At 40.3% G+C, this 17,694-nt stretch overlaps 2 protein-coding genes across 3 annotated transcripts in view; both read right to left on the bottom strand.

Annotated features, from left to right (window-relative positions):
- The window catches only part of Piwil4 (piwi like RNA-mediated gene silencing 4), a 58,226-nt gene extending 51,124 nt beyond the window's left edge, over window positions 1-7,102 (bottom strand). The window contains exons 1-4 of one of the 2 annotated variants that reach the window (XM_010633657.2): window positions 6,770-7,102; window positions 5,621-5,699; window positions 3,785-3,916; window positions 1,442-1,656 (exon numbers count right to left, since the gene is read on the bottom strand). In XM_010633657.2, coding sequence (XP_010631959.1) covers window positions 1,442-1,656; window positions 3,785-3,916; window positions 5,621-5,699; window positions 6,770-6,868 — 525 coding nt within the window. In that variant the 5' untranslated portion in view covers window positions 6,869-7,102. Of the gene's footprint in view, window positions 1-1,441; window positions 1,657-3,784; window positions 3,917-5,620; window positions 5,700-6,608; window positions 6,661-6,769 lie in introns of those variants that run through there. The other variant, XM_010633658.2, reaches the window with a different exon arrangement.
- A 9,019-nt stretch (window positions 7,103-16,121) lies between these two features.
- Fut4 (fucosyltransferase 4) lies at window positions 16,122-17,660 on the bottom strand. Its single transcript, XM_010633776.2, has one exon. It carries the CDS (start codon window positions 17,658-17,660, stop codon window positions 16,911-16,913), a length of 750 nt encoding a protein of 249 aa, XP_010632078.1. The 3' UTR covers window positions 16,122-16,910.
- Between the last annotated feature and the right edge of the window lie 34 nt (window positions 17,661-17,694).

Below are 17,694 nucleotides of genomic sequence, written 5' to 3'. Positions count from 1 at the left end.
GGGATTTAACTCAGGACCTTGCACTTGTGAGGCAGGCAGCAGCACCACTGAGCTAAATCCCCAGTCCCATATGGTATAATTTTAAAATTCCACATCCATATAAAATCTTCACTCAAATAAGTCCTATATATTGCAAGGTCTCATAAAAGGATAAAGGTCCGAAGAATGCTCAGAAACACATTTCTTGAGGAAATTCTCAAAGATTTACTTATACTCTAGAAATTTAAGTTTAAATCTATTATATTGGTACAATTCTGCCTGCAATGCTGAGTTAAGGATTAAGCTTTCTATGGGATAAAAGCATAAAATTTTAATCCAATGCTTTAACATTTCCTACAGAAACTGGTTCTTTTTTTCTTATAGAAATTTTAATAATGTCTTAGAACTCAGTGTATGATGATAATACTAATATTATTTTAGGATTGAAAATGTTGAAGGTGTAAAAAGTATAGTGTTAGTTACTTTTCTCTTGTTGCTGAGACAAAATATCTAGCACCAAAAGTTAAAGGGAAAGGGTTTATTTGGCTAACAGTCTGCAGAGATTTCAGTCCATAATCGGCCGACTCCAAGGCAGGGATGACAAATAGGCCTGGCAGAGCAGGAACAACATGGCGCACACAAGCAGCAAAGGCAACAAAAGAAATTTAACAGCATCTCCCTGCCCCTTTTATCTTATTGAGACTACTTAGGGTGGGCAGCACTCACACCCTTAATCCTGGTAACCTTGAGTCCAGCATTGCATCATGAATCAGTTCCAGCTTCACACACTCTAGACCATGCCTAAGACCACACGAGGCTTTAGGGGGACATACAGATCATAACATTTGGATAAAGAAATATGAAACATTCAGGCCGGGGATTTAGCTCAGTGGTTCCGGCACCCGCCTCACAAGCACAAGGGCCTGAGTTCAATCCCCAGTACCAAAAAGAAATATGAAACATGCAACTTTCATTTCCAACAGTCACATTTTTTTAAATGCTCTTAAAACTGGTACCAGAACTCATATTTCATATGATGGAGCCAGGAGCAAAAGAATGACGGTTCTAGACTCAAGAGCACAATGTGAAATTATTTGGTCAACAGGCACTGTTCTGCAGGAGAAAAAAAAAAGGGTAAAATAAATGTAAAACCTGAGGCCATAGGCTAGCTGGTGTCTCTGAAAGGCTTTTTCATTTTGGGAAAAATCTGAAAGGATCCCTATTTCAAGGGCGCTTAGAATTCTTATTTTTAAAATGTCAGACCACTACTTCTAGCTTAATTAGGAAATCAATTATTGATGAAGTCTTAATTAGGAAGTCTTTTTGCTCTCAAGCAATGAACAAGAAAGAGGAAAGAAGTAACAAAGTCACTCCAGTTCTCATAAAAGTCAGACTTTTAAAATATATAAGTATACATGCATATGTATACCTACATATATAGTTAAAAATAACCATACTATACCTTTTCTTCTAGCTTCTGTGAGAGAAAAAGGATGGTACCATCAAATGCTTTTGCATGGTCAGAAAGTCTGCTATGATTATAAAGCAAAGCAATCCTCAGCCTTCTAGATGCTAAATCAGGAATATACGTCACATGGTACTGATACAGCTGCCAGTCCTGGGGCAAGTCTAAATTAAAGAGATTTGTAGCCAGCTTCACGGGTATTCCACTGGAACCTAAGAAAGACAAGTAAAAACAATATTTTTCACTAAAAAACATCACATTAATACTAATCACATCATTTAAAGTTTATTTGCATATGCACAGCAGTTGCTGTAATTGGAGGATTTTGCTCAGTGACCCAAGATAAACTCTAAAACTTGCAGCCGGATGATACTATTAGAAGTTAAAGTGGGATCATTATGTGTAGCCAACCTCAGAAGAACGCAAGAGCAGGCACTGACATTCTTGACTTTGGGAGAAGAAAATCATCTGCATTCAATCATCCAAGACTCCTCCCAAGCCTCCTTCCAGTTTTGATAATTCACATCAGCTGCAATAATGGTCTCAGGTGTTGTCCAGAAATTCTGCTTCTTTCAGATTACAAAGAACTGCCCAGTTATTACCACAAAAAAACCCCAATGCCTGGGAAATCCAGATAATCAAAAGTTAACCAGGGCCAAGTATTTAGCTCAGTGGTTCCACTGCCTGCCTCGCAAGCACAAGGACCCGAGTTCCATCTCAGGTACCAAAAAAAAAAAAAAAAAAAAGGTAACCAACCATATTTCTGAATATTCTGGAAAAGTTCCATAATTGGTCAGACAGCTGTGCAGGTCCTATAGACCATGGAAGAAAGGGCTAGAATGGAGGAACTGCGTGTTTCCTGATGAAAACAGACAGAGCCCAGGGCTTCTACTTTCCGCAGGCACACGGATATCATGTGTGCTACTAGGAATTCCTCTCTGCAGGAATTTTTATTCACATCCTAAACATATACAGGACAAAATCAAAGATGCCCCAGCACAGTCAGTCAGTGCTCACAATGGTATAAGCATCTCCCAGATCAAAAATTTAGGAGGGGTCCAGGGATATAGCTCAGTGGTGCTGCTGCCTGTCTTGCAAGTGCGAGGACCCAAGTTTGATCCCTGGTACAAAAAAAATCCAGGAGGTTCTTAAGGAGTTTCTTCCCATCTCTCCTTATAGAGATTCATCCCATTTTTGTCTTGTAGAAAAGTGATATCTAACAGGCAATATAATGCCTTTTCTCCTGGAGTAAGTAAAAGCATGAATCCTGAGATGGTAAGGAAGAAAAGGCTTCATATGTGCCTTAGTATTTCTCAGCCTCGACATGTGATAAGCGTCTGGCAGGAGCAAGGAGTCACTGTGCTATTTTAAAGAAAAGTTTTCTTTTGTCCTTCCAGATCCTGAGGAAATGGTAACAATGGACTTAGAGAAGTGAACCCAGCATGTAAAAGATGGCAAGACCCTTGAGATCACCTATACCAGTGTTTTCCAGCTGCATCCAGCCCCACCAGTTCTGCAGCTATGAAATCAAGGGAAGAGAAGAGAACATTTAATGAAAAGACTGCAGAACAGAATGTACCAGAGTGCCAGGTATATGTTTCACAATACTTTGCTTCAACTGTGTGTGTGTGTGTGTGTGTGTGTTGTTTATTTGATGGATAATATTTTTTTACTTTGGTTTTAAAACGTATGAAAAATACAGATCTGCACCAGTGAAGAGGGAGCCAAAAGCCTCCTGAGAATCTAATGAGAACAGACCTCTTCCTAGATAACATATATGTCTACAACTGTGCTTGCAATTTCACAGCAAAGCATGGACTTGGAATAAAGAATTCCCTATGCTGGTCAGTCATGTTCTCATTCTCACAGCTGAAGTCCAGAAAGGCTATTATTCCTCTTGTAGAGTAAGGGTTGGGAGAGAAGCACTTTTAAAGCCCCATACCAGATGTAAGGGAAAAGCTTTTCCAAAAGTGAGATGTAAGCAGGCCATGGTGGTGCAGGATTACAATCTCAGCACTCAGGAGGCTGAGGCAGGAGGATTGCAGCAAGTTTGAGACCAGCCTGGGCACTACAGTGAGTTCAAGGCCAGCCTAAACAACATAGTGAGACCCCAATTCAAAATAAAAAAGAAAAGTGAGCTGTAGCTTTAAAGAATATATTATTATTCCTCTTAATAAAAGACAAAAGTTAAAGGGCTTTAAAGCTAAAAAATCTAGGGTCTAGACAATGCTTGAACATAACACATGATGAGTACACATTTAAGTTAGTGAATGAATTTTTTTAGATCTAGGAATTCAAATTCCTCGGTAAAATTAAAAAAGTAACATGAAGAGTTGGTACCTGTTTTGCTGTCTCTCACATGTGCCAATTTCGCCCTGGTACAGACACCCAAGTCCACATAGTCCCGTCTTACTTTCACAACTTTTTCTACAAAGGTACTTCCAACATCACCAGAAGACACACTCTTGTCACCTAAAACAGGAGAAAAATGCAAAAATATCTCACTTTTCATTCTAATAATGCTCTCTACAATCACTGTACCAAAAATGTACCTACAATCAAAACTCTTAAGTACTTATCATTTTAATTAAATTCGTGTGTTAGTGAAAACATTCATTCATGATTACACAGAAGTCTTTAGAAGTTTAAAAATTGCAAAGTGTGAATAAAGCATGGAATATTTAGTTAAGAAACAGAGACCCTGCGGTACTGCTAGCACTAATAATGTTGCAGAGTTTCTCTTCTTGACTCAGGAGAAAGCTCCATCTCCCTGTATCCCACTCCAGACTATATTTTATAGAGGGCTGCTCTCTCTCATTTAGTTCTTGGGCAACACCCTGAAAGCCTCAGGTGAGGACTGTTTGCACCAATTTCTGTAGAGAGGAGCTGAATCCCTCACTTTCCCCAGCAGACAGAAGAGAAACAGCTTAGGACATCGCTTTTTATGCTAAATCATTCCCCAGGAGCATGAAAGCCAGTGTTTTACCTTGAAGCCCATCAGTGTTAGCATCTAGAACATTAGGATTTGTTTCCAGAGGAATGTCTTCTGCTTAAATGAGTACAAGAGATACAGGCTTTTGTATATGCCTTTATCAGTCTGAAGACAATTGTTTTTTATTGTCATCTAGTGATAATTTTCTTTTTTAATATTTATTTTTATCAGTACATGTTTGCAGTATATAATGATTATACTCATGGTGGAGAGTTAGTACATTACATTATCTTTAATTCTTTTTATATCTCCTTCCCCTACCTGCAGATACTTTTAAAACGTCAGAATGAAGGATATTGCTGCAAGTGATATAAGTAACAGTATACTGACTCTGGCATTCTGACCTGACTCATCCTGTAATAAACTTACGGTGTGCAGTTCCCCAAATGACAATGCCACCTACCCCAAACTTCTGCCCATGCCCTTCCCAGAGGAGTTTAATTAAGTCTCTCAGGAGAATCACAAAGTTCATTTAATTTTTTAAAAAATTTATTACCCTCACAAGATTGTCCATATCATTCACTGCTCTTGGTTTCAAAGATATGAGACAGTTTCTAAAACTTCAGGTTACCTTAGAATGTTGGCTGTCAGGAGCTGGGGAAGTGGGAAGAGGGGCTTATTGTGTAAGGAGGGCAGAGTTTCAGTTTTTCAAGATGAAAACAGTCCTAGAGAAGACAACCCAAGCAAACTAGTATTCCATCAGATACGGCAGCTCACACTGCATGACAGTGGCCGCTCAAGCAGCACACAGACGAGTATCCTGAGGTACACGAGTCTTTGCAGGGAAAAAAGCTATATGACCATACGGTGGCATCTACCCCAGGTGGGGAGGGAAGGAGACAGCTTGCAGCCTTTGTACCAAATTTCTGCCATCCCTGCAGTGACAGCACTGGCACTTGCAAACCATATAGATTTCTGGAATATTTTTTCAAAAATCTTCAGTGAACAGAAAGAATCAGAAAATTTGCTTCACTGTACCTGTGGATTTTCACTTTCCAAGCACTGTCAGGAAACCCAGCAGCTGCCTGTGTGTTAGGAGTCCCAAAGGAACATGACAAGGGGATCCCTCAAGAAGAAGAGATTGGGAGGCTCAGAACCAGCCTGCTGCTGTCAGGCTTGGTGGTATCATGCCTGCCCCGCGCAGGCTAACTGGAACTCAGGGGGACAGACTAAGTTGCACTTACAATTCTGTGAAATCCTGCTTGTTCCCTCCATGCCACCGCTAAAAGATGCTTCACTGTCACTGAGGTCACTTGGCATGAGCTAAAATGGGACAAAAATGTTTTGCTCAGATTTAAGATAAGTCACAAGTCAAAAGGTTATCACAAGTTAAGAACTATATTCCAAGTCATTAGACTAGCATGATCCAGGAAAAGAAAGAGTCAACAGATAAAAGCCTGGAGAGACAACAGATGTCCATTCTAGACAAAAGGATAAGGATGATCTAGAATTTTCCATGCCCATCCAACTGCTTTTAGTAAATGTGAAGCAAAAATGAGATTCTTGTGCTCACGGCACTTATCAGCCTAAATGCAGCGCAGATGTGCATGGATTTTATTCCTTCATGGTTCATGGGCATGAAAATTTATTGAGCCCAGAGGCTGGGGGAACCACCCCAAAAGGATGACTCTCCTGAATAAACTGGAGCAAAATCAGCCCACAAACCAGGTGGGAAGAGAACTATTAATATGTCTGTTTTGACAGAAATGAATTCCCTTTGTTTAAGAAGTTACTACATGGTGGCCTCTAAAAAATGAAGTTAAGAGAAGACCACGTCTCAAGAATGAGGGCATAATGACCACAGACTACTTAAATGAGTACTTGTTCTAAGTCTAAAATTTGGCTGCAAACACCGGGTATAAATTTGTAACACAGACCAAAAGTTGTTTATTTGTCAGTCAATTCACCAGTTGCCTAAGTCCAGCAAGGATGTCTACCAATAGTGGCTGCTCAAGCAACAATGGCTGAATCCAAACCACATCTGTGTTGACGACTACTGAATTTCCTACACCACTTAGCAAGACCAGTCATACTAGGTTACATGCCATATGGTGGTACAAAAGTACACCAAGTTTTCCCAAGGCAATTTTAAACAAAATCAAGTAATTACAACTCAGGCAACTGCACACTAGCCTCCAATCTTCAGTTCTCTTCACTGGACAATATACTCACCTCAACACAAGGTAAGTAAGATCCCTTCCTTGAAAGACAAAAATGCAAGAAACCTCAGAGTCAAAGTTGAGAGAAACAGCTTTAACAGAGAGGAGACTCAGAGGAAGGCCCTGTCTGGGAAGCGGGCAGAAGGAAGAGAAAATGAAACACAGATAGCTTACCATCCTGGGCACCGAGGGCGAGGCCTGGGTGCACTCTCCCGCCAGGGCTCCAGGGCTGCGGGCCATGCCTCGTGCCCTCACACGAGCTCGCCCACTCATGTTCCCAAGAATCCCAGAGGGGCCTCTAAAGCTGCAAAGTCTAGACTAGGGTATTTTCCTTGGCAAACAGATGACGACGCTGTGACCCAGAGGCGATGGGCATCCAGCCTCCGGAAGCAGGCGTGGGAAGGGCTTCTGGGCGCAGAAGGGGACTAGAGCTCGTGACCCGGGGGCGGGGCCCAGACTTCCCTTTGTTTCCAGGAGGCCTTACCCCTCATCTTTGGTGTTAGCCGACTTTCTAGTTTCTGCAGTTCTATATGGGTAAGGTAGTTAGGATCAAACTGTTAAACTTGTTCAGTTTGTGTTTTCTGCTTGTAGTGTGGGTAAGCACCTCTTCAGATATGTGATGATTTTGGAGTTTCCTATTGTATCCATTACCCATTTACATCTGGTTGCCCATTTCTAAAACTGTTTTCAACTTTGTGACTTGGAAAAAACTTATCCTTTTTAAAAAAAAATTTTGTACATCTATTCCCAGTCCAGCACTTGTAAATTTTAACGATAAGATGTTTTATCTAACCCAAATCTTAATTCTAAGGTAATCAAATCAAGCAATTTTTAAAACACTAGTCTTTGTTCTTATGGGGTCTTGTTAAAAGAAAATTTTCTCTGAAGGGAGGGCAGGGGAATGGGGTTAAAAGATGAACCGAATACATGATCCCAATGATACAAAAGTATCTGGCAGTCAAAAGCATGATGTCTACCGCTTCTTTGTAAATTAGAGCAGGGAAAATGCACACATATAAAGAAAATATAAGGCAAATATAGTTGTATGTTACCTGCTGGATATTGATGAAATGTGACAGTGCCTTCTGAGCTACTCTTACAACTTTTCTGTAAATGCAGTTTATTTCAAAATAAGTGAAAGGGATCAGATTGTTAAATCAATCTAGTAGAATTGCTGAAAGAGGGCCCAAGGGTGATAGCAGCACTGATGCACTAACTCCACAGACCTTCAACCATCTAACCTGTGTCTTGGAAGTTAGTTTTATATTAGTCAGAACCAGGGATATTGAACTAATTAGCAAATGTCAACATGTTGGCTCTCATGAATTATTATTACTTACAGGATTTTCCTAATTTAAAACATTAAAATTTAAGTTATAGAAAGCACAGAATACCCCAAAAAGTGATTTTTTTTTAAAAAACAACTGACTTGCAGAATGAGTTAGGCAAATCTTTGAGTTGTGCTTTTCTTCATTGATAAAATTCAGATACTAATGCTTAGACTTCATTCCATGGAGGTATGAAATATGTCTCTCCTCCCTCCAAGTAAGTGCAAATAGTTTATTTTGAGGAGGGATTGCAAGGAACAGGAGACAGGAACCGGGAAGAATGAAACAGGAAAGGGTGAAAGGCAACCAAAGGTACAGCATCAAGCTCATACCCCTGTGGTATCTGGTACTTGACTGTACCGGGACCCTTTGACAAAGCCCTTGAATACCGCAGAATAGCCTGCCCAGTGGGCGGAAGAGGGAGTATTTATCTAGGATGTACATACCTCTCTGGCTAAGGGTTGACCCATAAGGCATTAACTCCCTCGCACTTGAAGACTTGCTCCTATGTCAAATGGGTGAGTGGATTTGAGGTAGTGTCCTACAGGTGCAGCAGCAGAGAAACCCTGGGATAGAGCAGGAGACACAAGGTGCAGGTGCAAGTTGAGGTGCTATCACGTTTCACTGTGTGCCCACGATTGGAGTTAAAAGGTGGACAGGGGAATGTGCAGGGTCACACAAAGCATATCAATGATCAGCGACATTACAAACCAACACGTGCATATCAAGTTACTTGAAAGGTAACATATGGCAAAGTTGTATTTATTACATAATTTTGTGAATAAACAAATTGGAGAAATGTCAAAGAACAAAAACTGTCCCTCTAGATTGTATCCCTAAGTAAAAGAAATAGGAAACTCAAAGAATAGAAGTGGAAGGCATAGACCAGGACTATGTATGTATCCAGTCATGGACTAGGGGTGGGGGTGTAGTCTGTTGGACCCAGCATCTACCCACTTAGGCGAGTTAGCTCAGCCTTAGCAAGGTCTCCAAGTTAGCTCCAGAGACAGGAGTGCGGTGCACCTGGCCTAGCCAGACTTGAACTTCTCCCACAGGTTCTTAGCGATAGCCCCTTCTGTGTGTACTGTGGACATATCCACTCCCTTACTTAGCTCTGGAACCTGTTAGAAAGGCCCATGTATCTTTGCAAGACAGGCAGAATTGAGGATGGGTAGCAGGGGTGAGGAGTGGAGAGTATTACATAAATTCAAACTAGGAAGAAACTTATCTCCTTAATTAGTAAGGTTCTTCCACCTTTTCAAGCCAGTGTGTCCCCATTATTATGCAGTTTTCTTTGGTATTCTTTGTCAGCTCCTGCCAGGGCTTTCCAGAATAAAAAAGGAAGTGTTCTCTCAACATTGGCTGCTCACTTTGTTACCCTACAGAAGTGCTCCACATTCGTGACTGTACTAAGGACTCCGTGGAATCATTTGATTTTCTCAGGACTAGTGGTTGAGAGGGAGAGGGAGAGTTCATTAGCAACCTAAAAGAGCTTTATTATCAGGGTCCATAACAAACTGGCCTAAGATATGCAGAGTTCAGAGCAGTTGACCTCAGTTTGAAAAATGAGGACCAGTAAGCCCCTGAGTTTATCTTACTAACTCCCTTATTGGATTCATGCTTCAAGTAACAATGCCCCCAAAGTTCTTCATCATCAGACTTGATAGTCAAGGTTGAACCTTCTCAAATGGAGTTAATAGCAGGAATTTCTCTAGGTGATAAAAGTCAAATTTGAGTGGATCCCAAAAACTACTTCTATACTTATTTTCACCTAATATTCATTGAGCAAAGAGATAGGTGCTGGGACACAATGAGGTTTAGTCCCTTTTGGGGAGTGCTAAGAGAGCATATGAAAGGAGTCAGTGGCTGTACATGGCACCCCAGTTCCAACAGTATTGTTAGAAGAATACAGAGTTCATTTTCTCCGACTTTTCCCTGCGCCCACATACTCTCCCTGGTAAGACCTTTTCTACCCCAGGATGAAAAACCCATTTGCTCTTACTTGAGTCCCAGCAAAGAAAAAGAATGCTGAATGTCACTGTAAATGAGTCCTTATAGAAAATTCTTTGTCTACTTAAACATTTTCTGTTCCTTCCATATGATTCCACCATAAGGACCTGAGCTTTGTCTGCATGTTTACTGCTATATCCCCAGTGACCTTCAGGACAGTGTTTGCTACCTGACAAAATATTTGTTGAATGACAGGAAATTCTTGAAGACTGTGAGCAAACTCTCCTCAGCTTTTTCTTTTCTGGTTTACAATGTCTACCACTTCACTGTTCTCCATAAAGAACTTTGATTCTAATATTTATTCCAATTTTAATTGTTTCTCTTATGATTCAATAGCTTTGGCAATTAGAAAGCAGAATACTAGTTAAAGTAAGACAAAAGTGTTTTCTCTCCTGAATGGTGATACACAGAAATAAGCTTGAATCTTGGGTTCCTCGTGTAACTTGCTCCCTGCTTCAAGTCTATCCCCTATGTGTTATACTTAATATAGGAAGTGAGATGTTACCTGTATAATTCAAAGAAGGTATAAATGGAATTTCAGGATGACAAGATTGCCAGAGTTGATGTGTAAATAATTGTGGTTAATAGCAAATACTATACATGCTTATAGAATTACTATAAAATAAAGGATTTTAATAAAATGTTTAAAAAGGAATCAAGATGAATATGAGTAATTTTCAGAAGTGCTATAAAATACTTTAAATCCTTTTTATGAAACAATGAAAAATAAGTGTAAACTCCATTAGTCATACTACAGGAATGATGGCAAAATAAAATGTTTTCCAATAAAGCAAGGAAGATACATAAATAAAGACATAAATTTTGACATCGAGGGGAGTATATCTGTTAAGGATCATGAAAAGAATAAAGAAGAGCATAAGAAGAAATGGCTTTTTATTAGAAACGTTTTAAATAGCATCCAAATTACTGAGGATTTTTTTGTTTACGTATGGACTGCAATAAACACATGCTCATTTAAAAGTGAAGCCTAGGTGCCGGGATTTAGTTCAGTGGTTCCACCTACCTCACAAGCGCAAGCACCTGAGTTCAATCCCTGGTACCAAAAAAAATTTAAAAAAGAAATGTTGTCAAATACTATTTCTTTCCCTTTTTTTTTCCTCATTCAGTTTATTGGTACATTTTAGGTGTACAGTACAGTTACATTCATTATTGGGATCTTGTACCTTTACATGACAGGTCTTGGTTCTCATTCTATCCCCTTGCTGTTTCTTTCCCTTGAAAAATAATTCAGAATAAGATGGTTAGCCGCCATGATCTAATAGGGCATTGTCAGTTTCACTATATCAGGTGTGGCTCAGTAATTTTTAAAAATATTAATTCACAGATCTCAAAATGGATCAGTCATAAAAATATAATTTTTAAAAATTGTTATCATAGCCAAGGATTTAGCTCAGCAGTTCTGCCACCTGCCTTGCAAGCGCAAGGACCAGAGATCAATCCCCAGTACCAAAAAAAACAAAAAATTGTTATCATAGTTTTGTTTATTCCAGTTTTGTTTTTTTGTTTTTTTTTTGGTCTTTTGAATCAAGGTCTCGCTATTGAACTGTGTAACCCAGGTTGCCTCCACGAGCTGTGGCACCACTACATCTAGCTATAAAAATCTAATTTTTAAAATCTTACCTGAAATAGTTTTATAAACTTGTACAGGAAATGAATAATTATACATTAAAGTCCTTTACATAAATTCCCTTTTTCCTCTAAAAGAATTAACAATTATGGATATATATAAAAATAGAAAAATACTTTTCTTTAAAGGTAGGTAATGCATACAGATGAAGTATGCTGATGAGGAATAATAAAAAGCAATGAGTGTAATTTTTTTTCCTAAAATAAGAAAAGAAGCATTCATAAAAGTTCAATAATCTGTTTCAATGAACCATGGGACAGTTTTATGTTCCTGCTAGAACGCTGGTTTACTCCTGCTGCGTTCCCAACTCTCCCCATCAATGAGTTCACACTCCTTGATTTCACTACCCCAAGCTGGAACAAAGGCTTCTTCACAGGAAAGTGACACAGATTGGTGCATTTTAAACTGTTCCCTCCTTTATCCCACCTCTTTTGTTGTCCTTTAATCCTTCTCTTCCCTCTACTCTTTTCATGTCTCCTCCCTTCTCCCTTTCTTTTATCTAATCTTCTCAAGTATTCCAGAGAAGATGTGCTTGTTGAACCCTATCTCCTTTTTTCCCTTCACTCCCCATACATACTCACCATCTGCTGTTTTAAAATGCACTTTTCTTTTGACTTACTTATTCATTTTTTTTACTTTCCTCCTATCTAGAAAAATATTTCAATGAAAAAAATTTTTTTAAATTTTTCTTTCTTTTTTTTTTTTTTGTTACTGGGGATCAAACTTGGGACCTTGTGCTTGTGAGGCAGGCTGCAGAACCACTGAGCCACATCCCCGGCCCTTATTCATTATTGAATCTTCTTTTCTTGCCAACTCTACTCTTTTTCTCAGCTGGCCATGCTCATTTTTCAGGCTATATTTAAATGAGCATATACTTAAATGAGTGTATGAGGAGGGCAGGTAGAGTGTCTTCAGTGTTTATTCCAACTTCATATCCCCCCAATCCCATATATTTTTTAAAAAGAGTCTTGCTATGTAGTCCAGGCTAGCCTTGAACTTGCTGTGTAGCCCAGGCTCATGATGCTCTTGCCTCAGCCTCCCTGAGTGTTGGGATTAAAGATGCCACCCCACTTGGCTATATTTTCCCCTTGCAACAATTCCCAGCATTTCCTATAAAGAAAGCTTCCCTCCTTTGCTCTCTGCCTCACATAATGTTCTTAGTCTTTATTGTACCTCTTTCCTAAATGGCATTATTTAATCTGGTGGCGCTAACAACAGTACCTCAGAGCATTTAGCAAATAAACTGGACTAGAGAAATGAGTGCAATACTTATGCCCTTGGACATGAGTCACCAGGTTAGCCAGACAAGAAAAAAGCCAGACAAGAAAAAGCAAGAGGACAAACAGAATTGGACCTGGTGCAATTCACGAGGCAAAGCTATCACACTTCAGTTACCAGTCTAGAACCAATGTGACGGAGACCACCTCCATCAACAAAGAGCCTTTGGGGCGTAGAACACATCAGTACATGGGGTACACTGGAGCCATACTTAGGAGTATAAACCAGAAGACATTTTCTGCCTTTTGAATCATTTTGTCAAAATAAGCTGAGCACGTGAATAGACTTGGTCTGTTAAAAGAGTATTAGCATAAAAATCCCTGAAACACTTCAAGATTGATTTGGAATGCAATTCTTCACTAAATTAATTACCAAAAACTTGGCTTCTCTTCCTTGATGTCTGGGAGATGTGATATGTGTATGCTGTATATAAATATATATATTCAGATTCTCCCTCTCTGATGCCTAGTTTCCTGCCAGTCACTGTTTTTCTATATGAACTCCAGGCTGTAAGGGGTGCACACTGGGAGGTAAATTAGCTCTTTAAGCCCTAGGGTGCCAATTAGTAGAAGGACAGTAAGTGGAACAAGAAGGTCCCTAGCGTTTATTTTGTCCAACCCCCTCATTTTGCACTTAAAGTGACAGAAGCTCGATGGGGTTGTGATTTGCAGTTGCACAACTGGTTCTGCCACTACTATTGTAACCTTAGGCAAATCCTTCAGAGGGTCTGGATCTTGGCTGCTCCTCCTATTAAAGGGATGAAGGAAATCACAGCTAGCATTTCTTAGGAGCTTCCCATGAGCCAGGCACTACACAAAGTACTTTTAAGTATCTTATCTCATCCTTTCAACATCTCATAAATTATGTTCACCTTCAATTAAAGATGAGACTACCAAAACACAGAAAGCTTAAAATAATTTTCCCAAGATCAAACAGCTTGGGAATGTTGCAAAGTTGAACTAGGGACCTGGGATTATCTGCCTCCAAAATTTTAAAATTTCAATCCTTAAATCCATTCTAAGAAACCTCTATCTTAATACATTAAAAAAAATGTATAGTTAGTTTCCCAAATTCCTTACATCACCAAGAGTCTACAGCAGAGTTGACAAACTATGGTCCATGGGCCAAATCCAGTCACCTATTTGTTTACGTATGGCCTGTGGCTGCTTTTGCACTCCAAAACCAGGGTTGAACAGTGGCAACAAAGACTGCTTGGCCTGCAGAATTTGATATATTTATTCTCTGTCCCTATACAGAAAATGTTTCCAGAACCCCAGTCTAGAGCCTGAGTGATTTAGAGCATCTTGTAATGGCATAGCACTTTACAATATACAAAGCACCTTGGCATACACCATCACAGTTAATTCTGATTTTGTAGAGACATTCATGAATTATAAAGAAGGAAGCTAAAACTCAAGAGAGTTTAAATCCAATTTCTGTAGTTGAGGCCACAAGAGCATAATGTGGCAGAGCCACACACTCAGGTTGTGACTCCAAACTGCTAGATCTTTTAATGGAGCCACTGTCTCCTCTCTTACTGTCAGGGAAGGTTTGGAAACTGGAAAGAATCTATGAATACCGCAAGCACCTTGGACTGTCAAGAACACTTACGTAATTAGAGTCATCCAGTACCAAAAATATTAACTTAAATTTGTAATAAACCTGAAAGAAAAGTTTGTTTTAAAAGAGGGTATGTCAATTATAGAATATGCATTTTTAAATATAAATGATACACTCATACGCATTCTATCTTGTGCTACATAGTTAATACATGGTTAGATTTAAATGGACTTATTGGCAATAGATATGAATTTTACAATATAGATTTACCGAGACCACAAAAATTTTATTCAAAGAAGGTATAGATGCTTCTTTCTATTCCACAAATTCAAGTGTAATCGAAATAGTAATTATGATTCTTGAGATACGGCTCTTTAAGGGAGTATTTGAAATACACAATATGAGGCATCTTCTTTTTTATTCCAGATTTATTTTGTAACATACCTTGAGATTTCATTTGACATAAAATTGGATATGAGGGCACCCTGAAGTCACTGTAAGAAGGAATATGTATTGCATTTGTGATAAACTTAACATTTGATCTTATATAGCATACGTATGAAAGTATATATCATAGAATATGACATATATTATCTAATATGATAAAATATATCATATATATAAATGTATAGATATTCAGCTGGGTAACCACTGTTAAGGCATCTTCACTTATTTTCTGAAATGACAGAATCCAAGCATCTGGTTTTAAATGAGCTTTTCAAGTATCTACACAATAAATGTGCACAGAGGTAAAATTTGCTTTCTATGACTCAGCTAATTGCACTAATCAAATATAAAATTACTTTCTTTATAGAACTCTGTATAAAACTAATCAATCTTGGACACTGATGGGTCATGAGTTTTGATTAATACTATCCACTGAGGGTCCTTATTTTGACAGAGAACTCTGATTATTTCAGGCTTTAAATCAAATGGCTTTTTAATCAGTGATTTATGGTCTGCAGCACTGAGAATGACTCTGTAAGCAAATGGGCTGTGCCAACTGTTTTATCAGTCACCATTCACTTTTGGCAGTGGTGGATTGTTAAGAGCCCTAAAGAGAAGGATGTTGCCAGATACATTTTCTTATCTTCCCCAAGGCCCAGTGTTTAGCAACGTGTAGTCACCCACTAACATCTGTTGCATATCATTCAATCACCTATAAAGACAATGTGTGTATTTCCAAGCTTGATCTGGCAGCACAGTCTCAAGGACATTAGAAATGTGCGGATCGGCTCTCTAGCTGTAGACTAGCAGGGAAACATCTGGAACCAAGTGATCCCTGCAGTCAGCCTTTAACAAAGAAGTGAGCTAACTGTAGGCTCTAGTTTTAGTTCCGTTCCCTAGGATCTAAACATTTAACTAAAAACTGACAGAAACAAAAACTATCCCTAATGGATACCATGAAACTTTTTCTCTTTTGTGTGGCTCCATAATGCAGTACCATCTCTTTCACTGTTCTGCACAGGTAATACCAGCACATCTAAAGGGCTGACATTCCAGTTGAAATTTGGGATCCAAAGAGACATGAAATAAATAATTTTGTAGAAAGTGACACTGGCTTTCTTTTCTTCTGTTTGTAAACAGGCTGCTTTACTGGGAAGAGGGGGAGAAGAAGGTTGTTTGTGCTTTATTTTCACATTTGTACTTTTTTTGTTTGTTTGTGGTACCAGGGATCGAACTCAGAACCTTGCGCTTGGAAGGCAGGCAGTGGAACCACTGAGCTAGATCGCTGGCCTTATATATAAAATATAAAGCGGAAGAAATAAATTAGATGATTATTCACATTGTAAAGGGATTTTTCCATAAGGTTCCATTAAATACTGAACTCCCTTAGGGCACTGAATTTGGGCTGTGATTTAGATGCAGCTTTTCAGGAATATACTTCTTGTACAAAGTGAGGCACACCCATATATTCATCTTAATTCTTCTCCAAGGAAAATCCAGCATTTGTTCATTCATAGGGCAAGAAACAAACAGTCCTTATTAAGGAAGTCAGTGGCTTCATAAACTGCACTCCTCACCTTTCCCAGGAGCAGAGGCTTTGAGGAATCCAACCAACAAAGAAAAGACCCATATGTGGACAGAGTTCTTCCACTATCTCGCACCAACGCTCTTTCTAAACACCAGGGGTTTGCTTCACCTTGGCCAGGCAGATGTGAGTCCAGGAGCAGCAGTGTTCAAGATTCAGAGTGCACAGGCTACAATTATGGCCTGTGGTAGAGGAGGAAATTCAAAGAAACCTTCCCAAAGGCTTTTTGTACATCAGACACCCACCTACAACAGAGGGAGCACAACTGCTAGTTGTGTGAAAGACCATGAAAATCAAGGATCCTTTCCACCCCAAACCTTGGGCTAATTAGTATTAATTGGTAAATCACCTTAATCCCAGAGAGCAAAAATAGGTGATTGGGGAACTTAGTCCCATGAATTGGCGGCAGTCAAGGAGAGTACCCAGTAAAGGATCAAAATGGTCACATTCTAGGTGGTTTCACCGCTCAAACCAGCTGGCCAAGTTGCGAATGCTCTTGGGCTGGTCCCCAGCAGTCTGCACAGCCTGGCAGGCCCTGCACCAAGGCTCGTCCCAGAAGGAGGTGCTATGTACTGCAAACCTCCGGCGCCACTGGAAGTATCGGCGGTAGACTGCCAGGTTGCGATCGAGGAAAAGCAGGTAGGCAGCGAGGGAAGAGGCACTAGGGAAGTCGTCCACGTGGATGAAGGAGCCGCGGGGCACAAAGCGCTCATAGTTGGCACGGTCTGGGCCTAGAACCACCGGCACCGTCCCGGCCAGCAACGAGTTTCGCCAGAGCTTTTCAGTAATATAATCCAGGTGCTGAGAGTTCTCGAAAGCCAGGTAGAACTTGTAGCGGGCCACTGTATGAAGAAGCCCAGTGTCGGGCACCGGCCGCCCCGGCCCGCCCTGGCCGTACACGTCGACAGGCAGGTGCTGGCTCAGCTGATAGTAGTATTGGACCCTGGCCTGCTGCTCATCCCAATGGCTCACCACCCAAGCCACGAGGCCTCGTTTCCGGCCCAGCGGGGGGGCCAGGCCCTTGGGCTGGTCACCAGGGTGTCTCCTGGGATAAAGGTAGCCATACGGCACGAAGATATCCGAGTCAGTCCGGTATGAAAGCGTCCAGTTGAAGAGGTTCCCAGCCAGGGACCGCAGCCCCGGAGAGTGAGTGGGCGACTCGAAGTTCATCCACACCCAGCGCTGGCCCGGGGGCCTGGGGCCGGGCATCGCCGCCTCCTCCGGGCCGTCTAACGCTTGCAGC

Source organism: Fukomys damarensis, unplaced genomic scaffold, assembly GCF_012274545.1.
Source record: "Fukomys damarensis isolate Sample0158 unplaced genomic scaffold, DMR_v1.0_HiC HiC_scaffold_16, whole genome shotgun sequence".
NCBI classification, from domain to species: domain Eukaryota; kingdom Metazoa; phylum Chordata; class Mammalia; order Rodentia; family Bathyergidae; genus Fukomys; species Fukomys damarensis.
The sequence above is the reverse complement of the archived record's forward strand: the minus strand, read 5'-3'. Positions and strand labels throughout refer to the sequence as shown.